Raw genomic sequence first — 19,805 nt, 5'->3', positions numbered from 1 at the left:
TTTTAGCGCAATTTTTTCAAAGGTTTGTCAACAAACTGCCACATAACTCGAGATATTTGTCAAGTTTTTACCAATATTGACTTTGGGAAATGATTGTATTTTGATTAATATGTTGACTTAGTTTAATTAATAACATCAGTGCAGCTATGAAAAAGAGAACACTTTTTTAATTAATGTCTTAAAACTAGCGAACGTGGCTGATTTCTTTTAACACATTTATAAGTGCTGTTGCTATTATATGGCCACAGTTTAACTATTTTTTAATTCTATTTGGCCAACATCAATCATCAAACAGTGTAAGGAATTAAAGAGCAAAAACATAAAATTTCAAGTTTTTATTTAATTTTATTTCACAGCTGCTACAAAACGAAGATTTTACGTATATAACAGAATACATATCGTCGTCGCTTAAAGAGTAAAAAGCAAAAGGATTTAAATTGTATATGAAATTCGCGGTGGAAGCGTGTATGTATTACAATAATTGATAATTTCTCACTTTGGCGCTTCCCGCCAGCCGGTTCAAAATACAGTGTCTAATTTTGGTAACAAACGTCCTACCGACACTTTTCTTAATTCTCTATCTCAACACTTTGCTTAAAATTCTGCGTCACTGACACACACTCACTAGTTTTCTAAACCTGAATATTATTGCTGCCAAGATTGACACGGACCTGCTGCCACTGAAGAGTCGGCAGAAAACAGTTATACACTTACGGACTACAAAATATATATATGCTCTCTCTCTCTCTCTCATTCGTTCTAGTTCTGCACTCACTCTCACAACCCATGTTGAAAATGATTCAGCAAAAGCAGCTCGAAAACTCGCTTTTGTGCTCTTAAGAGTGAAAACGGCTGAAAAATGGCACAAAAAAAGCATGGAATTTGACATTTAAGACACTTTTCATTATGTACTTTGAGTTGTATAGATAGAATAATTAATTTGCGGCAATTGACACGAATATGTATCTCATAATTGTTTCGGTGCTCTTTCTCTCTCACTAATATGGAACAGATTTGAATTCGCATTCGAATAATATTTTTTGTTGTGATTTACGGCGTGGGTATATAGGAAGCAAACAGGGCGTCGATGAAATGCTTCTCTCTGGCTGCTGCGTGCGGAGGCGGCCGGGCCGGGCCGAGCCAACGACTCCTCGGGGCTCGCTCAGTGCTTGGTGCGCACGGGCAGCATCTCCTGCTGCGCCTCGGGGTCCTCCTTGGTCTCCTTCTTCGGGTTATTCCACTCCTGCATATCGCCAGAGCCGAAGATCAGGAACATCAGCGCGCCTGTCGTGTACGTGCCGGCCAGCACGCCAAACACCTTGCTCCACTGGTTGAATGTTTGCTGGAGAAATCATATAAAGTGGTTACTTCTTGCTAGATTTAAATTTGATCAGAAACCAAAAGCTCAATATTTTTTCAAAGTATTTGTGAATTCATATGGAACTCACAAAGGTTTTACATAAGTTTCTTAAAATTGTTATAATTTAAGTGTTTAATTAAGGAAATATATGTAACACAAAAATTGGGGAGTATATAATTATGATTTATAGTGTTTTTAATTAAAAAATAAAATAAACATTAAAAAAAAAATAACCAAATAAAAGAAAACATAAAATTTATATTAAATACATATCAGTTTATTTTGTTTTCACGTATAATGTAGAATTTGTAAAATTTGTTTAATTAAATATATTTTGCAAAAGATATGATTTAAGACTTATTTTGGCTCACAATTTAGAAATGAAATTTAAACTTTTTTCAATTTAAATGGCAATCCTTCTGTGAAAGTCCTACATTTTTGTGGAAATTTAAAAAAAATGAAATTTTTTAGAAAGTTATGCATCTAATGATTAAACCCAAAAATATGGTTAAAAAAATAATCACAATTAGACTGGAAAACCGATCTGGTTAAAAATTCGACCAAAAATAAAATCTAGAAATATTTTCCTCACATGTGAAACATAATTATGCATATTTCCTTAGACTTCCAGACGATTTGGACGGTTTAAATGAGGTCAAAATGGCTTAAAATTGCGTAATTCAAAGAGTAAGAAATTTGTTTAAATTATTAATCTTGATTCTTTGTCTCAGAATTAATGCTCTAGGCAATTTTAACCCTTTAGTTTTAGGTTCAAAATGACCTCAATGAACTGAACGCAAAGTTTCCATATTGAGACTTATTTCCTTATTTAAAAACCCTTATTTCATAAGAATTATTAGAAAATAGATATAATTAACGTGATTCAGAGATGTGGAAGGTAATTAAAAATTTTTCATTCTGAAATAATTCCTGAAGTAAATTGATGAAGCACTTGAAATATATATTATTAAAAAACAAAAATATTTTGTTATACATATTGGAATAGAAATAATGTTTCAATTATTTTTTACAATAAAAATAAATATATAGCAACTTATTAAGATTAAATAATTTTAGTTTTTAAATCATAAATCTTATTTGGCTTACGTTGTTATTGGTGAAAACGCCGACCATGAAGGTGGAGATGTAGCCACCAGAGGAGGACAGGGTGTTAGCCAGGCCGAAGATGGTGCCAGAGAAATTAGGTGCGATGTCGAGGCCGTTGCCAAGGTAGCCAGCGGTGACGGCGCCGTTGATGGTCAGCGCCGCCGTGAAGAAGAAGACGGACCAGAAGCGGTCGCAGCCGAAGAACACCAGCGACATCATGAACAGACCTGGCACACCCACGGCTGAAAAGAGATAATATGAATTCAATTAATTTTAAGAACAAAAAATTTTTGCTAAGATATGAATATTTTAAACCGCGTAAATAGGCATGAGCAACCTGAGGTAAAAAAGCATTTTAACCAAATATAAAAATGCTGGTAAATTTCTATTATTTAATGGGTTTTCAAAAACCTGCATTTTTCCGGAAAACCGCAACTGTTTTCCTGCAATTTTGCACATTTTTCCGAAGCATGAATTTTTATTGTAAATAAAATTCTTATATGAATGCCCATAGGGATTTTTACAAAATCAGTAAAAAAAGTCCTGATTTCAAAAAAAGACCGCGAATTTTAACTTTCGTCGCAATTTTCCAAAATTTATGAATATTTTGGCGCGAAATGTGACCTTTACGGAGTTTAATTCGGAAAATGCGGTGTTTTTTTCCAGCTGATTTTTACGCAAAAAAAAACAGTGGTGCATTATTGTGCATTGCAAAATTTATGAACACTGATTATTTGTGAGCAAAGCAAAATTTTGATTTAAGAAGATCAGAAATTATCTTTAAAAAATATAAAATTTGCTCTCTATATTTTGAACTTTGCCATATTTCGTTAAAAAATATTTTAATCATTAGATTTTATCGAGGATAAAATCAGAAATTGAAATTTACCAAATCCTGTGAAGAGTTTCCTGGCGGCGGTGGTGCTGAGTGTTCCCGATTTGCGGAGGTAGTCAGCGATGTAGCTGGTGGTGATGGCGAAGAAGTACTTTCCAAAGTAGGGCAAGCTGGACAGCAAACCGTTCTGAGGACCGAGATTGTGGATTTAGACCATAACGCAAACAATCACAGAGAACGCAGCGATTAATCACCTCCTTGATGTTGAAGCCGAGAATATTTTTCATGTAGGTAGGCAGCTGGTTGACGACGGTGAAGTAGCCGAACACGCTGGCAGCGTGAGTGATGATGATGGCCCACACGGGCAGAGAGGTCAGCATCTTGCCCCATGGCACACTTGGAGGCTGGAAGAAGAATACATCTCGTTAGGAAAAAATGAAGACATTTTAATCGCATTTCGTCACCTTTCCGTCCTTTATTGCGAGCAAAAATCAACACACAGGATAATATAGATTTGACTTTAAATTTAATACAGGAAAAAATATAAAATTAAATTTAAAACTATCTATTGTATCTATACTATGGCCAAATAATTGAATTAATAAAATTTTTAAGTCAAACATATAAATAAAAAATTCATTAGATGGAAATGGTGTACGCCTATTGTTCTTAGAAATTGGCATTCAAATCTCTCAAACAAAAAACACATCATTAGTTAGCAACAATTTAATAAAAAAAATATCTAATAAATAGATCTTGTAACTGACCTTTCCCTTGGCAGTTCCGGTTCCAATGGCGTTCTCAATGAACCTGCGTTCCTCGTCAGCGATCCTGGGGTGCTCGGCGGGCGAGTCGAAGACCAGAAGGAACCAGAGGATGCTCCAGACGATGGAAATAGTGCCGGTGACGTAGAACACAGACTCCCACCCGAGGTGGGCGATCAGGTAGCCGCACATTGGCATCGTTAGCGCAGCACCCAGCGAAGAAGCTGAAAAATGTTATTGTTTTAGTTTTCTCTAAAATTCTGGGACAAGTCGGCGATGTTTTTTTTAAACCTCTTCAGTTTTGAGATTAACAACTTATTGTGTTTTATATTTTAATTGACAAAACAATGCTTGTGGACCATGCAATTTTATTATTTTTGTTTTGAAAGGGCCTAAATTCTGGTATTTTCCTATGGATGATATTCCAAAAGAGGAAAACTTCAAGTGAAAATAAATATTATTCAATGGGTCCAGTAGCCCTTTTATAAATCAATTTTTTTCAATTGACTTGGATCACGCAAAAACCTATTATATAGTTCAGAATTAAATTTTTTTAATATTTGAAAATATTTAAAAAGAATGTGCAGGATATTTTCGTTATAATATTTCTTTAAAAAATCTCTTTGCTAATATTCTTCAAATTTAAGCTGAAACTAAACTTGTTCACAACTAATTTTTGGTGGATGATATCGATCGCCACACCAAAAAAATTAGAACAAAATCTTACATAAACCCTACTTAAAATTAAATTTTCATATTTTAAGTATATTTTTACCTTAGCAAGAATAACCAAGGTTCTACGAACTCAAACGCAATTAAATAACCTTTTATAGGTGGATGACTGCGTTGCAACGAAATTGATGATAATTTATTTTTATTTCAATTAAAAGCTTATTAAAAATATTATTAAGATGGACAGTTAACACACATCAAATAACCTTTTACAGATAAATAATCGCGTTGCTGCAAAATGGATGATACTTTCTTTATATTTTATTTAAAAGCTTTTTAAATAAAATATTTAAATTTAACTTAGCTATTTAAAAATAACAATTTAAAATTATTAAAAATTAATTTTAAATATATTAAAATAATTAAAAAATTAACAATTAACACATATAAAATGTTCTTAAATTTTACTATTGTTAATTTTATCTAATTTTTTTCTGGTTTTGCAGTTTAATCTTATTTACATAAAATTACAAAAAAAAATATTTAAAACTTTTGAGTTCTATTTACTTAGAACCGTGCAATTATTGTTGCAAACACACCAACAAGATCCGAAAGCAGAGAGGATTCATCGATTTAAATTGGGATAAAATAATTTATATCAAAGATCATATATTATTTCTTGTCCCTTTGCTTTTAACGGTTGAAAGAAGAAAAGAGACAAATCCTCACCCATCATGTTGGCGATGAACTTGCTGCGGTCCATGGGCGGAATCCACTTGGAAGCCATGGGCTGGATGGCTGGCCAGGTCGCACCCTGAGCAATTGACACAGCTCGACATTACTCTCAGGGTGGCTAAACTAATACTTACGAGGGTGAAGCCAATGACGACGCGCAGCGCGACGACGGCGTAGTGGCTGATGTTGGCGGCGAGTGGCGTCGCCAGGGTCATGATGGACGCGATCAGCATCGAGTAGCCAAAGATCCTGCGGGCGCCGAACACCTCGGCCATTCGCCCGCCCGGCAACTCGGTCAGCACGTAGCCCCAGAAGAAGCAGCCAAGGATCAGGTTCTGCGTCGGCTCGTCCCAGTTGAACCGCGTCTGCTCGAGCTCCTGAAAATGGACAGTTCATTTTTTTAATTGATTCATTTTGGTGTTAATTTAAAAATAAAATAAATCAAAATATTCAGCACTTCTCTTGGAATTTTTTGAGTAGGCCAACAAACTATAATAATCACTATAATATATTAAATTATGATTCAATTAAACGGATCCAAACTTTTTAATATTTTTGCAATAATCAGTTAAACTATTTAAAAAGAATTAACTTGGGATGGTTGATTTCCAGAACAAAATTAATTGCATTAAGCTCCACTCGAGTTTTGAACGACTTGTTCTGCCACAAAAATAAATTCCTTTTTTAATATATGATAAAATAAAAAAAACTTACAGCCACGGGCGGCTTCATGGTGGCGTCGGAGGTTGCATTGTCTTCAGGAATGATAGACACTGCCGGTGGCTTGTAGCACTCGTACTCGTGGTAGTGGGCCGTGTTGGTGTCGTTGTCGATTGTCATCGTCTTGTTGGTCGGCTCCACCATGGCCACGATCGCGATGGTCAGGTTGACGCGCAACATGTAGTTGAACATGAAGCCCGTCAGCACCATGAAGTTCAACACCTGCAGGCATGTTAGCTTCTCTGCAAAACGAACAAATGCATGTTTTTATTTCAAACACTGATTAAATAGGGTCCTGTTTCTTTTCTGAGAAAGCAGGAACAGTCATTAAATTATAAAAGAACATTTATTATTTAGCTGATATATACCGTCGGAATTTTGGTCGATTTTTATCTTTCCTTATCTCTGTAGATTGGCTGTGAAATTCTTAAAATCTACCTACTTTTCAGTTTAATGCCAAAAATAAGCGAATTTCCTTTGAAACTGTCAATATTTTTGAAGTTTTTTGGCCCATATCTAATTTTTTTCCTTGGTATACGGAGATTAAGAAACTTCTAGGGAAATGAATAGAAATCTTCATATTAATGATGTAAATTAAATCAAAGTTAAATTGCTACTTAACTTTAAAGTTTTGTTCAAAATTATTTATTTAATTAGTAAACATTAACAAATCGCAATTTCCTATCTTTTTCTAATTTTTCTTGGAAAAATTTTGTTACAAAATAATGGGTGTAAAATTATCAAAACAATTAAAATTAAGCAAAACACAAACATCTCAATTTAAAAAAATTATACTCTGCTTCACACCTTTAGCAGTTTCTAAGGACCAAATCTTAAAACATAAATGTAAAAATATATATCGATTTAAATATATTACCAATATTTTTTTATAAGAGCCAAGTTTTGGCAGATTTTCTTTATCAAGACGAGACCATAAAAACAGTTCATTTGTGATTTCAGGAATATTTTTGACCAATATTTATCCTTCGTCAATTTCATTTTCTCTCCCACTCAGAGGATCGAATGTTTTTACTATTTTTATCAGGCGACCGACCCACAGGCGCAGGGAATGTGTCGATGGCACTCATTCACGACTTGCGTCACGTTCGCCTCTTTCTTTCTTTTTTAAAATTAGCATGGCGGTGCGTGCGAGACGAAACACAAAGAAGGATCGCACACCGCCAGACGACCGCCTTTGAAAATTGCCGCGGTTTAATTCAATCATTTCAGCCAGACGATTTTTCTGTGTCTAAAGATTTTTATTTGCCAAATTAACTGCGATACAAAATTATTCTGTGTTCAAAATCAACACCGAAATTTGAATTGATAAAGAAGAAAAAATGAAAAACCAATTTAAATTGTTGCGTAAATATAAAATAATCAAATCAGGACCAAATTTCAGATTTTACGAAACTTTTTAAAAAAATTTAACGTTAATTTTCGCTTGATTTCGATTCCTCTTATCACTATCTATCCATCGGAAGGTGAATTACACTTTATACGAAATAAATCCTGATTTTTATCAGGGAGACCGTGCTCGCTTTAAATTTTTGGGCCAAATTTCCTCAATTTTAAGGTTCATAAAGTTTTTAAGAATTTTGCAATTTAAGAAGACATTTAAAGCTACGTAAAAACCCAATCACTCTGCTTCTAACATGTTTCTAGTAGCCTGTGGAGGTGTAAAAGTTCTAGTTGTTAGTCAGAGGGGGGCAAAGTGCATTTTCGACATAAAAAGTGTTGCAAAAATGCGCCAATCGAGCATTTAAGGTTTGCGGTTCACCGGCGTGTTAGGCACGCAAGGGAGCCAGCCGGTGAGAGCGATTCTCTCAATTTCACCGCGGCGACGACTCTAATGCTCTCTCAGCGCCCGCGAAAATAGACGAGAAACCAGAGCACGTGGTCGGCGCGGAGCGTGTGTGTGTTTGCAAGGGGACGAAATCGGCTCCACGTGACACTCTGACGCCAAAGTGCTTTTTCGAGTGTCGTCCGTCCGGCTCTTCTGTTCGAGCCGATTTTGCAGCCCACGCTAACCCTTCACCGCAACAATGTCACCGCGAAGCGTTGAACTTTTGATGCAGAGAAAGAGGCGGCAACGCCGTTTTGATAAGTGTATTCTAATTGATGCGCATTTCTAATGCGACACAAGGAACGAGCGTCACCGCGTGCGTGTTGCATAAGAACTTTTGCACCGCGAGACAAACACCAGCTGCCCGTGCAAGCGATTAAGTAGGGCAAAGAACACGTACTATATAGCTTATCCCTGTCTGTTTCAAAGTGATAATGACAAATTACTTTTTAAATCACAGAGGAATTTACATGCTGTATCCCCCTCCCCCCAAAAAATAACAAATTTTCCAATGACTAATTAATTTGGCCGAGGTAGACTGGTTTTTTCAATTCTTTTATATATTTTTTTTATTTTTAAGGTGAAAATTGCATGTAAAATTTGTATTTTTTATTTCGTTTGAAATGAAGAGCCCTGTCTCCTTACTTGAAACTTTATTTCACAGTAATTATAAAATAAAGACGACATCGAATGATATCGTTTGATTTGTTTTGCTGTGTAGCAATAATAAGTGTCAATTTGACCAGTTGCATAAACCCTTAGTGTTTGAAGCTGCCAATAGATGGCGCAACCATAGACTTTCTTAAAAATTTTGTTTTAAAGCACTTCCGCTGCGATTTCAGACTCAATCCTGCCACTGTGCATTCTTCACTTAATTTAATTTCCTTTGACGTGCTGAAAACCAAAATGAGTCCAGCCATTCACCGTAAAAACGTTGTAAAATATTTTTTTATTTCAAAAAATAGTTTTTCATGATTCTACGGCGATTGGCTGATCCGATTTTGGTTTTCAGCGCCTCAAAAGAAAACATATTAAGTGAAGAATGCACATGGGCAGGATTGAATCTGAAATTGCAGCGGAAGTGCATTAAAATTAAATTTTTAAGAAAATATACGGTGGCGCCATCAGTTGGCGGCCTCGAACACTTTAAAATTTCGTTTTAGCACAGTTAAAAATGATTTTTTCACATTTTCCATTACAAGTCTTCTTTATTTGGTGCTCTGTATCAATCATATTCCTATTTCTAATAACTATTAATTGTGAAATTGCCAAAAATCTCTATTTAAAATTGCAATTAACAAAATTAAGTGATTTAAAACAATTATAAATAAAGTTATTGCTCAAAGAATTTCTCTCATTTTAATGTCACGCGCTGTGGTGTGGAGGAAAGCACACAGGTGGCAATTAGTGGGAGCAAATAACTCTGCAACAAGTCTGCGGCTGGAATCGCGCGCGGCGACTTGCAGTGCTGGCTGGCCTGGTGCCAAAGTGTACGTAAGAATTGTTCAAGTCGAGCCGAGTGAGCGAAAGACAAGCAGTCGATCGATTGTAAAAAGTCACATGCGGCTGATTATGCTGGCCGTCTTAAAAGGGATCAGCTGCTGCGACGCAAATTGGCCGAGACAACAACAACAACGCCCGCTAATTGTGCACTGACGAATTCGAGGAACCAATTAAGTTGGTTCAGCACGTCCAAAACACGTTAGTTAGAAGCTTTTCCTGTTCGTCTGCTATGGATCTAAAATTCTAATTTGATTGGTGTGATATCGAGCTTACCTGAAATCGTCGTGAAGATGCCTTTGCCCATTGCTGCTGCCGGTTTTAACGATCAACCGGAGGAAACTGCAACAATAAATAGGTCAAATTAAAACTTGTTGAACGAATTTAAATCTATATAGAATATTATATTGTAGTTTTTTAATTAGATTTGAGAACTAGAGAGAGGCTTTTTAAATCTTTTTAAATAATAATATAGAAGGTTTATGATCCGCCGAGCAAGCTCTTACAAAAATTCGCTCTACCTGATCTTTTTCTACCTTCTCAGAACGGAAAAGTTAGCTCTTTAATTTCCTGTAACCATTCACATCTTTATATCAGTTCTGATTTGCCGCGTGACTTTGTAAGGTTCAGGGTTCATTTGTCCAGTTGTGTCACAGGCAAACAGTTTGTCTTATTTGTTTGACTTTGGCAAGATTAAACAACAATAATAAAAATAAAATATAAAAACTGAAGAAAATTTGTCTTACTTGTAAGAATGAGCAGAGGTTCAATTTTACAGAACCAGTTTTTCATTTTGAGTCTCTGAATTTATTCGTTTTAGGGAAGATGAGTGGTGGGGTTTACAAGATTTGTCACTTTAATGTGTCCGCTTTTCGATTGTTCTCAGCAATATGAATAAAAGCCAGACGTTTTGACGGAAGTCAGGATTCTCTGCAGCTAATACAATATGTGCTATACATTTTGCTACTGATGGGGTCTGTGTGTTCGACACAGCTTCTGTACAGTGCAAGAGCGTGTTATTTAATTTTTTCCTTTCAAATTTTCACTATTAGGTGACAATCCTGAACTTATTTCAGCGAAGAATAATTTAAATTTATAACAAACAGTAAAATGTTTTTATTTTCTTGATTTTTAGACAGATGCATTGAGCAAAAAGATTTTAAAATATATTTAAAATTAAACTATACGTTTGTCTCACTAAATATATATTGTGTACATTTTACGATTTTGCTGATTAAAAATGATGAAAGCAAATCTCTAAAACTCGCCTTTCTTACTTTTGCTGCTTTATTTATAATAAATTCATAGCAGAGAGCAAAAGAATTATTTGTACATCTGAAATGATTATTTTATTGCTCAGCTAGCGATACCATTTTTTCGTTTTAAATATTCACAATTAAAATCAGACACAATGTTGTAATGTTCCCAACCTAATTTTTTGTACTTTCCGGTTCACGTGTATTCACTCCCACAAAATAAATCGAATGATTCATTTGAATTCAATGGGCGTTTTTGGTACCGTTCCTGCGCGGCACACTCATCCAATCGAGTAGCAGTCAAGTTAATGTTTCCAAAGGCAAAAGGGTTAAAGAGAACTGGCTATAACTTGACACTACTTGTTGCTACCCTCGACTCATTGGTGTTGATTAATAAAAGAAAAGAGCTCGCTGGTCAACCGGCCAGGAAGTCGCTTTAATTTATTCAAATGACACTCTTTGCACTTTTCAAATGCAAAATAGCGAATATAATAATAGATAATGGCACTGTCGGCAAGCAGTTTAATTTTAAAACGTCGCTATAGAAAACGAGCCTTTTATTATTTGATGCTAAAATTTTGATCACCTCCTTGCTGAGGTCAACAATTTTAATAATTTTAAACTGTTTTCCTGAATCAATCCACTCTAATGTGCGGCATAATAAAACATTCACAAACAATTTAATTCTGTTTTCATTTCCAATCTAAGTTTTTTTTTGTTTATGTAGTCGAATGAACTGCACACTAATAAATTTTGAGCATCAGACAGGCCCTTTCCAAAAGTCAAATAGAGTTATTATTGTTTGTGCAGGCGTGGCCTCACGATTGCGTAAATTGCCGCCGGAAGGCCAGACGGCGAAAAACAAAGGGAGGCTGGATCTATTCATGTGTATATATACAAATATCTTTGACGCTTTCGATGCGTCATTGCCTCCACCTGACAATGAGTCGGTCAAACGAGAGCAAAAAAGCAGAGACGAGCGGAGGCGGACCATGCACAGTTGCACACACAGCAGAAAATTTCGAGCGCCAAAAAACTACGCACTCTAAAAATCTCGGTTTAAAACACAATCTTCTGCTGGAGCTGATGAATTTGCGTATCAAACTATAGTAATGGAAGCAACTAATCTTGGGATCGTTTAGGCTGTTGGTTTGAATAAAGTGAAGAGATTCGAGCAAATTAGAGCTAGCTGCAGGTAATAGGGCTGCGCGCTTTCATTTTTTACCACCTAATTTTCTAGAGCTTGTTACTAACTGTAAGTTATGGAAAAGAGCATACGAATCACAAGAAAGTCAAACCCATGTAAAATTAATCAAAATAAACTATACTGAAAGAGAAGGACTTTATTTTCTTGGCAAACTACCATTCCTCTCGTCAAAATCTATGGAAGGGTGTAAAACAAATTTTTGGAGAAACTCTCTGTTGAGAATTAAAATAAGATTTCAAGTATGGAGACAGTCCTCACCTTTTATGAAAGCATGCTTTAAATTTTCAGCCAGTTTTCTCAAAAATGTTATGTGCTACAAATTTCAATTTTGGCTTTCGGGATTAGTTTATGCATTAGAAACAAGGATAATTCGGGTTCTTGCAAATCCAAGATAAAATTTTTTAAGGGAAGCTTGTAAGATCTGTCAGGCTGAGTGCAAAAAAGCAGCGCGTGTGTAAATATAGTCTAGTGAAGTCGCATGTTATTACATTCGATAGCGCGTGAACGAGAGGAATTTCCCCTGGCTGGAACTGCGAACACGCGTTATTGATAACTGATATTATCAGCAAAAACCACTCATTGTCGGCTGCGTGTTGCGTAACGCTAGTACACATTATTTGCTATGTCTCAATTGTAATCATCTTTCGATCTCCAATCGCAATCTGTGTCAGTAGACATTTTCGTCTGACTGAAAAAAAATCAATAATTTATAAATAAAACGACAGTTTGATAGAACACAAAACAGTAGAAATTCAAACTGAACGAAATATAAAATAAATTTTATCAAAAAATGATAAATATCCTTGCGTAAAATCTTATCGATTTTATTTTAGATTTTTTGAATAAAAAAATTAATGTCTCATTCAATTCTAAGAAAAAATCTTAAAGATTTCCTTTTAAAATTTTCAACGGCTGTTGCGTTTTGTTTCGACGGAGCCTGATATTTTTTGCGTGCAACTTCTGCGGCGTGAAGGTTTTTTTCACTCGTCCGTCGCGACTGGACGCGAAGGATGCGGGATGAGAGAGCCAAAACTCATCATCATCATCATGATGCCAACGCATTATCAGAACCACACTGACTTTTTATGCTAATAATGCTGGCAACCGAGTGTTGATTGATGATCGCGGGCCCGCAGACCTTGATGCACACAGAAATGGAGAGCCGAACATTACACAAGAAAATCAACACAAATACGCAGATTCAGATTTTTTTTTTAATTTGTAGTATTTGAAATATATTTTAGCATGCCTTTTGTCATTTCTCCCTCATAATTATCATGATTTTTCTCTTTTATTATTTTGGTAATTACTATTTGGACTTGTGCATCGAAATGTAAAATGATAATGAAACACAATCGGTTAATTAATCATAAATGAGATGTGCACTGAAAATTTCTTCATTTAAAGTTAAGGAAACCGCAATTCATTTGGGTGTGAGCGATAGCCAATCAGCGGCTGTCAATCAAATATTATTCATGCAAAAATCAAAACTGCAACTCACGAAGTTTGTTTATTATCGATTAAATATTTTCTCACTCTCCATAAGAGGGAGATAATTTAAATTATGGCCTGATTTCCAGCAGTGTTTAACTTCTTGTCGAATCAACAAAAACGCACTATCCGTGGCAGGAGTGCAAGCTGGTACGTTTCCCCGACAAAAATCGATTTCAGCTCTCGACGACGCCGGGTTGGTCGGCTGGCTTTTGCGCGTCACAGCCGCGGAGCAACCTCCAAAATATCGAGTCGGAATTAATAGCGGATCGGATGCATGCTATTTTCGGTGCCTATCGACGACACCACATGTACGGATTTGAATATTCAATTTTACGAGGATTGAGGAAAATTTGTTAAATTAAAAAGGGTATCGCTGCAAAAGGTTGTGATATTAATTTATCAAAAGTTTTACTCGAGGAAAATTGTAAATGAAAATAAAAATACGAGATGTAATCTTTTTTATTTATCTCACTTAGATCTAGCACGGAAAATCAATATGATTTGTGCAGTATGTGGACATTTAGCAATAGAAATTGTAAATATAAATAAATTGCAGCAAATTATGCAAAAAGCATGATTAAACAATATTTGTCTGGCGTGTCAGCTCAACGTTTTGCGTAACTCGAGAGCAAAATTTAATTTGCATAGTCGGTAGCACGCAAGAGCTCAAGTTTGTGTAGTGCAGGGAGGTACAACATGCTTTTTGCATTATGAAAGCGAGGCCTGATTTCGTGGGTTTCCCTTCTCGCGCGCGCGTAACGTGATTCCGTACAAAGGCGCTTATTACCGGCCACCGAACCGATTCAAACCAAATCGACCGCGAAAAAACTTCGAAACAAATTTCCATAACTGTTTTGCGATATTAAACTTATGTTTGGGTCTTTATAACCATGCTTGTGGTCAATATCTTTTCATAAAATTCGATTTAAGTCATTAGTGGAAATATCAAAATTAAAAATAAACATTTATGTTCTCTAATTTCGAAAATTCATCATAATTAAACAAATTTAAATTACATAAATTGTTTTTTAATAATAAACACAATGCGTTTAAAACTTGTTAAATATTTGTTTAATACGTCTGGACGTGCTTGTGTGCACGCACCGAGTTAAGATGCATGCGTCGAGAGGACAGTTGTTTTCACTTTGCAGCAGTAAACCTTTTATTTCATCAAGATATGTCGATTAAAAGGCAAAATTACACGTCTATGCGAAGCGTAATGCGAGTTAAGTGACCAGCAATAATTATTACGAGTCTTGCGTTACAAATCGACGCCAAAGGCGGCGATATAATTGCACCTTCAAAGTGTCGGTAAAGGTCTCACCTGATCCCAGACCTTAATTACCTCAGACTGGAATTTAAAAGGCTAGCAACTCTAGATAGCAAAAATTAAATATATAATTTATCAATACATAGTTGTGTTAATTGCTCGTTTTTATGCTAAAAAAATAATGGGGTATTTTTTGTTATATTTTTAAATATTCACTTCATTTCTTTTTTAAAATTTGATAAGCTCATTTCAACACGGAAAATGTATTTTTTCTTTATTGTTGGAAGACAATATTTCCCCCTTTTATGCTGAAGGCTCATTTAAATAAAAAAATTATTATTAAAAATCCAGGATTTTGAAGAAAAAAGATTTTGCTGCAAATTAAATTAACGATAAATTAAATTAAATCGAAATTCTTTTGTTTCACTTTGTATACGAGCGTGTTTGCACGTAGAATGAAACTTCATTCCGATCGTCACGTGCGCGTTCGTGCCGCGCGCGAGTTTCATCTTTCCCGCATTGTCAGCAGAAAACGAGAAATGTGCGCGGATCGCATTTCGGCCGCGGTCCACTCAAAGGTGACACGAATTGCCAGGTCGATACACCTTCTGTAAAACAAGCTTACGGCTTAAAAGCGACAAGTCGGACAAGGATGGAGAAAATCATTCAGGCACGCAAATGCATATAAGCCAAAAAATAATGCGCGTTCAAGGCCGAGTGCCAGAAAGTGCGAACCGGTTTTCGCCCCTTGCTCGAATTGCGAAGTTCAATTCTCTGCTAGTGCTCGTAAATCATCGTGCTTGTAAAATTTACTGCGCGTTTTCTGGGGGCTTGTCTTCTGTTGCTCTGACCTGGCCACGTGACGTCACGCGCTAACAGAGATGTTTGTCGGCTCGAACTTTGACTCCCCCAATTTGGCGGACGAGCCTCAAGAACGCAAAAATATTTATTGCAACTCATTGTCAATAAATATTTTAATATGAATAATTGAAAACCAAATGATAGAGCAGAGAGGGAGAGAGAGAGAAACATATTTCATTTGATTTATAGACCTGAAAAATGACTGATTTGCTCTTAATCGAAATTTTGAATAAAATTAATAATGAAAACCACTTTTCAATTAGAAAAAAGGTGGAAATTCATTTCTTATGCTCGATATTCTGATTTTATTTTTATTTTTAAACCTGTCGTCACCACACAAAATAAACTGTTACTGAAATTAACATTTTAATAGTTATCTTTAGTGCACAGGGGTCGTAATGCAGTAATAATAAAAGACCAGGATAATTTAAAAATACGACAAAAAATATTCTTTCTCGTGTAAACATATTTCTCTTCCTTAATTTTTTAAATTAAAAGGCCCATTTAATTAACTTAAGTTTTTCCCAGCGAGTTTAAACTCAGGGTGATTGCTTAAAACTCAAATAATGAACTTTGAAATGAGTTCCCGCATGAGCCTTACAAGTCGAGAATGAATTTCAATTTAACGCTGAATTAAAACAAAATGATGAAACATCCAGTCGATTTGGCGTGGCGGCGACAATTTGCATCTTAATTGGACAAGTGGACGCAAAAGGTCAAGCCCTGCTCTGAATTTCATCATCACACTGAGAGATTCCGTCCGAATTGCCGAGATTAGCTCTGCGCGCTGATCGGATCTGTATATATATATGCTCGAGATGGACAGCTAGGCGTGAAATATGAACTGGTTCCTCAGGTTTGTCTGTTCGTTTGACTTGACATGAGCTGCCGCTGTGTAGAAAGTGACAAATCGCCTTCCCTTGCTGCGTGCGGAGAAAGTGACAAAACGAGAAAAGGGGAACCGAATAAGAATCATCAACTTATAGAATTAAATTAGATTAGTTGAAATGATGAGATGAATCGTGGATATTGTTATTAGTTTTACTTATTAATATTCATATACATTTTTTCAAAGTTTACACTAGATGGAATTGAGCGAGATGTGAATCTTTTGTTTGACAATTGCTAGATGACACAAGCTCTTAAATTAATTTTTAAAGAAATATGAAGGAAAATTACGAAAAAAAATGTCCTACATGCTAAAAAAAACAAATGTGTATTAAAAATTTAAAGTTAAAAACATTTTAATAAATCAACTATCAAGACTTGCAAAATTTTTAGTGTATGAAGTTTTAAAATAAAACTTTTAAAAGAACCTTATTTTATCTAGAGCTGGCCTCTGTTGAGTACATAATAACCCTTCTGGAAGGATGATGCGTGAGTTGTTATCTATCTGCTCTGAACTCGCAGAGATAACCTCGATCCGTGTCACACTCGTGTTCTCGTCCTTGAAATTTCGCTCGATTGCTGTTTCCACACAGGCCCGAAAATTATTTAAAATTTCACATCCGCATGCAACAAAAAAAATGCCACTTGAGATGCCTAGACAAATTTCTCGTGGTGAAATAAAATATTCAGTGCGTAATTCCCGCAGACGTCATGCTGATAACGAAGAGCGTGTTTTACAGCTGGAGGTGTGCTCGATCGCATTTTTATTTTTACTCTCTTTCACTCAAGTAAGCCCCGTGTTGCACAAAAGCACACACTCTCTCGCGGCTGGAGAGGAGAGGAAACCGACGACGAGGCGGCTCACCGGCCCTTTTTCGCTTGTTCTCCTCTAGTATAAGACGTATTTTTTGCACTACAACGGTTGCCGTTGGCTTTGTCTTCCGTAAACATAAAATCGAGAGGTTTATTGAAAGAGTTATCTCAAAATTAAAAATGATTTAACTGTTTGAGGATTATGCAATTAAAATGCACAGTCTAAATTAATGCTACTAATTATTCATTCATTTTTAAAATTAAAATATTTTATCATATTTTAATGATGTCAGTATTTAATCAGTTACCTTAAAATTTTTATAATGGTTAATATTGATTGTGCTTTCACTTAAAAATAATAATTAGATCATGCACATGAAACGTGCCACCCTAAAAAATGTGCATCTTTTCGAGTTTGTTTAACTGGTTTTGAAATTACCGAAATTACTTCTAATTGGGAACAAGAAATTTGTACGCATTTTTAAATTGCAAATAAAATCGTATTTCAATGTAGTTTTGTCAGATTGAGCAGATTTTGGAGCGAAATGCTTGAATTAGGTCTGAAAATCAAGTGCCCTAGATAAATATATAACAAAATCCCTTTAATGAGCCATTTTTTTATTTTCCAATCGCGAAAAATATATATCCGGAGCGTCACGATTGAATTTCCTCTTAGAAAAATGAAGGAAGATTCCTTCCACGTGGACCGCGAATTCCTCGCGTGTGCAGAAACGGTTTTAGCGCGTGGTAATCGCGGAAACGCCCCCGGCAATGGTCGGGGCGGCTCGAGAGGCTCGCCGCGGAGGCGGCCGCCGATTGGCTTGCGGCCGACGAGCCTTCCGAGCGGCCCCCGTCGGCCCTCGTGTCTGCGGAGGCCCCGTGGAGGCCGGTACTCACCTTAAAGTGGCGGCGAAGGGACGGAGCGGCGCCGCGAGGGTTGCCAAGGGCTGCTTAGAGAGGCGAAAAGGGCTGGTACAGGCGGATGCGACGGCTGCTGCGGAGCCACTGAACCCGACTGATGGCTCGGCTCGCGCACCGAACGACCGAGCACCGCGCCAACGCCAGCAGAGCCGCTTGTGCGCACTCGGCCGCGCTCCATCGCCCGCTTTCTGCCCCTCTCGCACAGCACCGCACCGCACCGCACCGGGCAGGGCAGGGCCACCCGTCCGCCGTGCACTTATGCAACCCGCCCGACCACCCTGTCGTGCGGCTCAGCTTGATGGGCCTCTTCTGCGTTCTAACAAAAACCACTTTAATTTAAATTGATACTCATCTTGACATTGATTTTCCGGAACAGAACCAGTGCTTTAAAAAAAAAAATTTCACGGAGACTTTCGTAATTTTGACCATTTTACGAAAACATTAATATTTGTGTAGAAGCCATAATTATCAAAAATTAAAATAACAAAATCGACTTAGTGCATTTGGTTCAACACAGTTTCACAAAATGTCGATTATTTTATATTATTTTCCATCATTTTTGGGGTCAAATCCAAAAAAAAAACGCAGATAATTTTGATTTACCGTAAAATTCGTGATATTTTTGGCTAGTTCAATGCACAAAACACAGCAAAGAAGTTGCGAAACCCCCTAGTCCAATTAAAATCAGTTAGAAAGTTTTATATTTTATTAAAAAAATTGATTCAACACGTCCCGCCAAGAAATCGGATATCCGCGGATAACTGTCCAAAATTTCAAAGTTGGAGTTAGAGTTGATTTAAGTTTCCTGATGACCTACATTTTAACTCCCTTCAACCCTCAATGCTGACAAATTATCGGATCACCCTTTAAAACGCGTTTATCCACTTCGGATAGGATTTTGCATATCTTTTGGATATCCTCAAAAGATAAGTGACGAATTTTCGTCATCCAAATTTGACCAATTTTGGATAGCATTTTGCACAACCTTAAAAATGCTTGTTTTTCGTCATTTTGTATTTTTAACCAAAAATATTTGTATCCCAAATTGGATATCTGATGGATATCCATCGGATATCCAACAGTGGACGATGGACTTAGAAAAAAATTTATGACACATATTATTCCCTTATTTTTTCAACAAAAGTACAAACTTATTAAAATTAAGAATTTGAAATAAAAAATAATATTATTACAAAAGTTGTATTATTTCGCATGCCATGCAATTTAAATAATTATCTTATTTAAATCCAGGAAAATATAATTATACCATTTATTAAATTTTATTTTGAATTGATTAAGATTGCCTTTGTCTTCTAATACATTTAATATCATAATAATCATAGCTATCGTGTTTCCTATATTTTTAAATAATATTTCCACTCGAATGAAATGAGATGAAAAAAGTGAAGAGAACATTAAGATTAGCGCGCGCGACTCATTCAGAGCAACGAGCTGCAAAAAATGCGTGTTTAATTCAAAGTCAATCAACGCATGAAACGCGTGCGGATGAGCTACAAAAATTTTCGTCCTGCAACCGCACCAAACCGCACACAACG

At 36.1% G+C, this 19,805-nt stretch overlaps 1 protein-coding gene across 1 annotated transcript; it reads right to left on the bottom strand.

Moving 5' to 3' along the window:
• Window positions 1–320: 320 nt before the first annotated feature.
• Window positions 321–18,393, bottom strand: LOC135939457 (sialin). Its single transcript, XM_065483861.1, has 10 exons — window positions 18,226–18,393; window positions 9,816–9,881; window positions 6,188–6,435; window positions 5,608–5,850; window positions 5,468–5,552; window positions 4,070–4,290; window positions 3,557–3,706; window positions 3,357–3,489; window positions 2,468–2,709; window positions 321–1,342 (listed from the first exon to the last, which is right to left on the bottom strand). Exons 2-10 carry the CDS (start codon window positions 9,844–9,846, stop codon window positions 1,163–1,165), a joined length of 1,533 nt encoding a protein of 510 aa, XP_065339933.1. The 5' UTR covers window positions 9,847–9,881; window positions 18,226–18,393; the 3' UTR covers window positions 321–1,162.
• Window positions 18,394–19,805: the final 1,412 nt, after the last annotated feature.

This window comes from Cloeon dipterum, chromosome 3 (genome assembly GCF_949628265.1).
Source record: "Cloeon dipterum chromosome 3, ieCloDipt1.1, whole genome shotgun sequence".
Lineage (NCBI taxonomy): Eukaryota > Metazoa > Arthropoda > Insecta > Ephemeroptera > Baetidae > Cloeon > Cloeon dipterum.
This window is presented reverse-complemented; position numbering and strand designations above follow the sequence as displayed.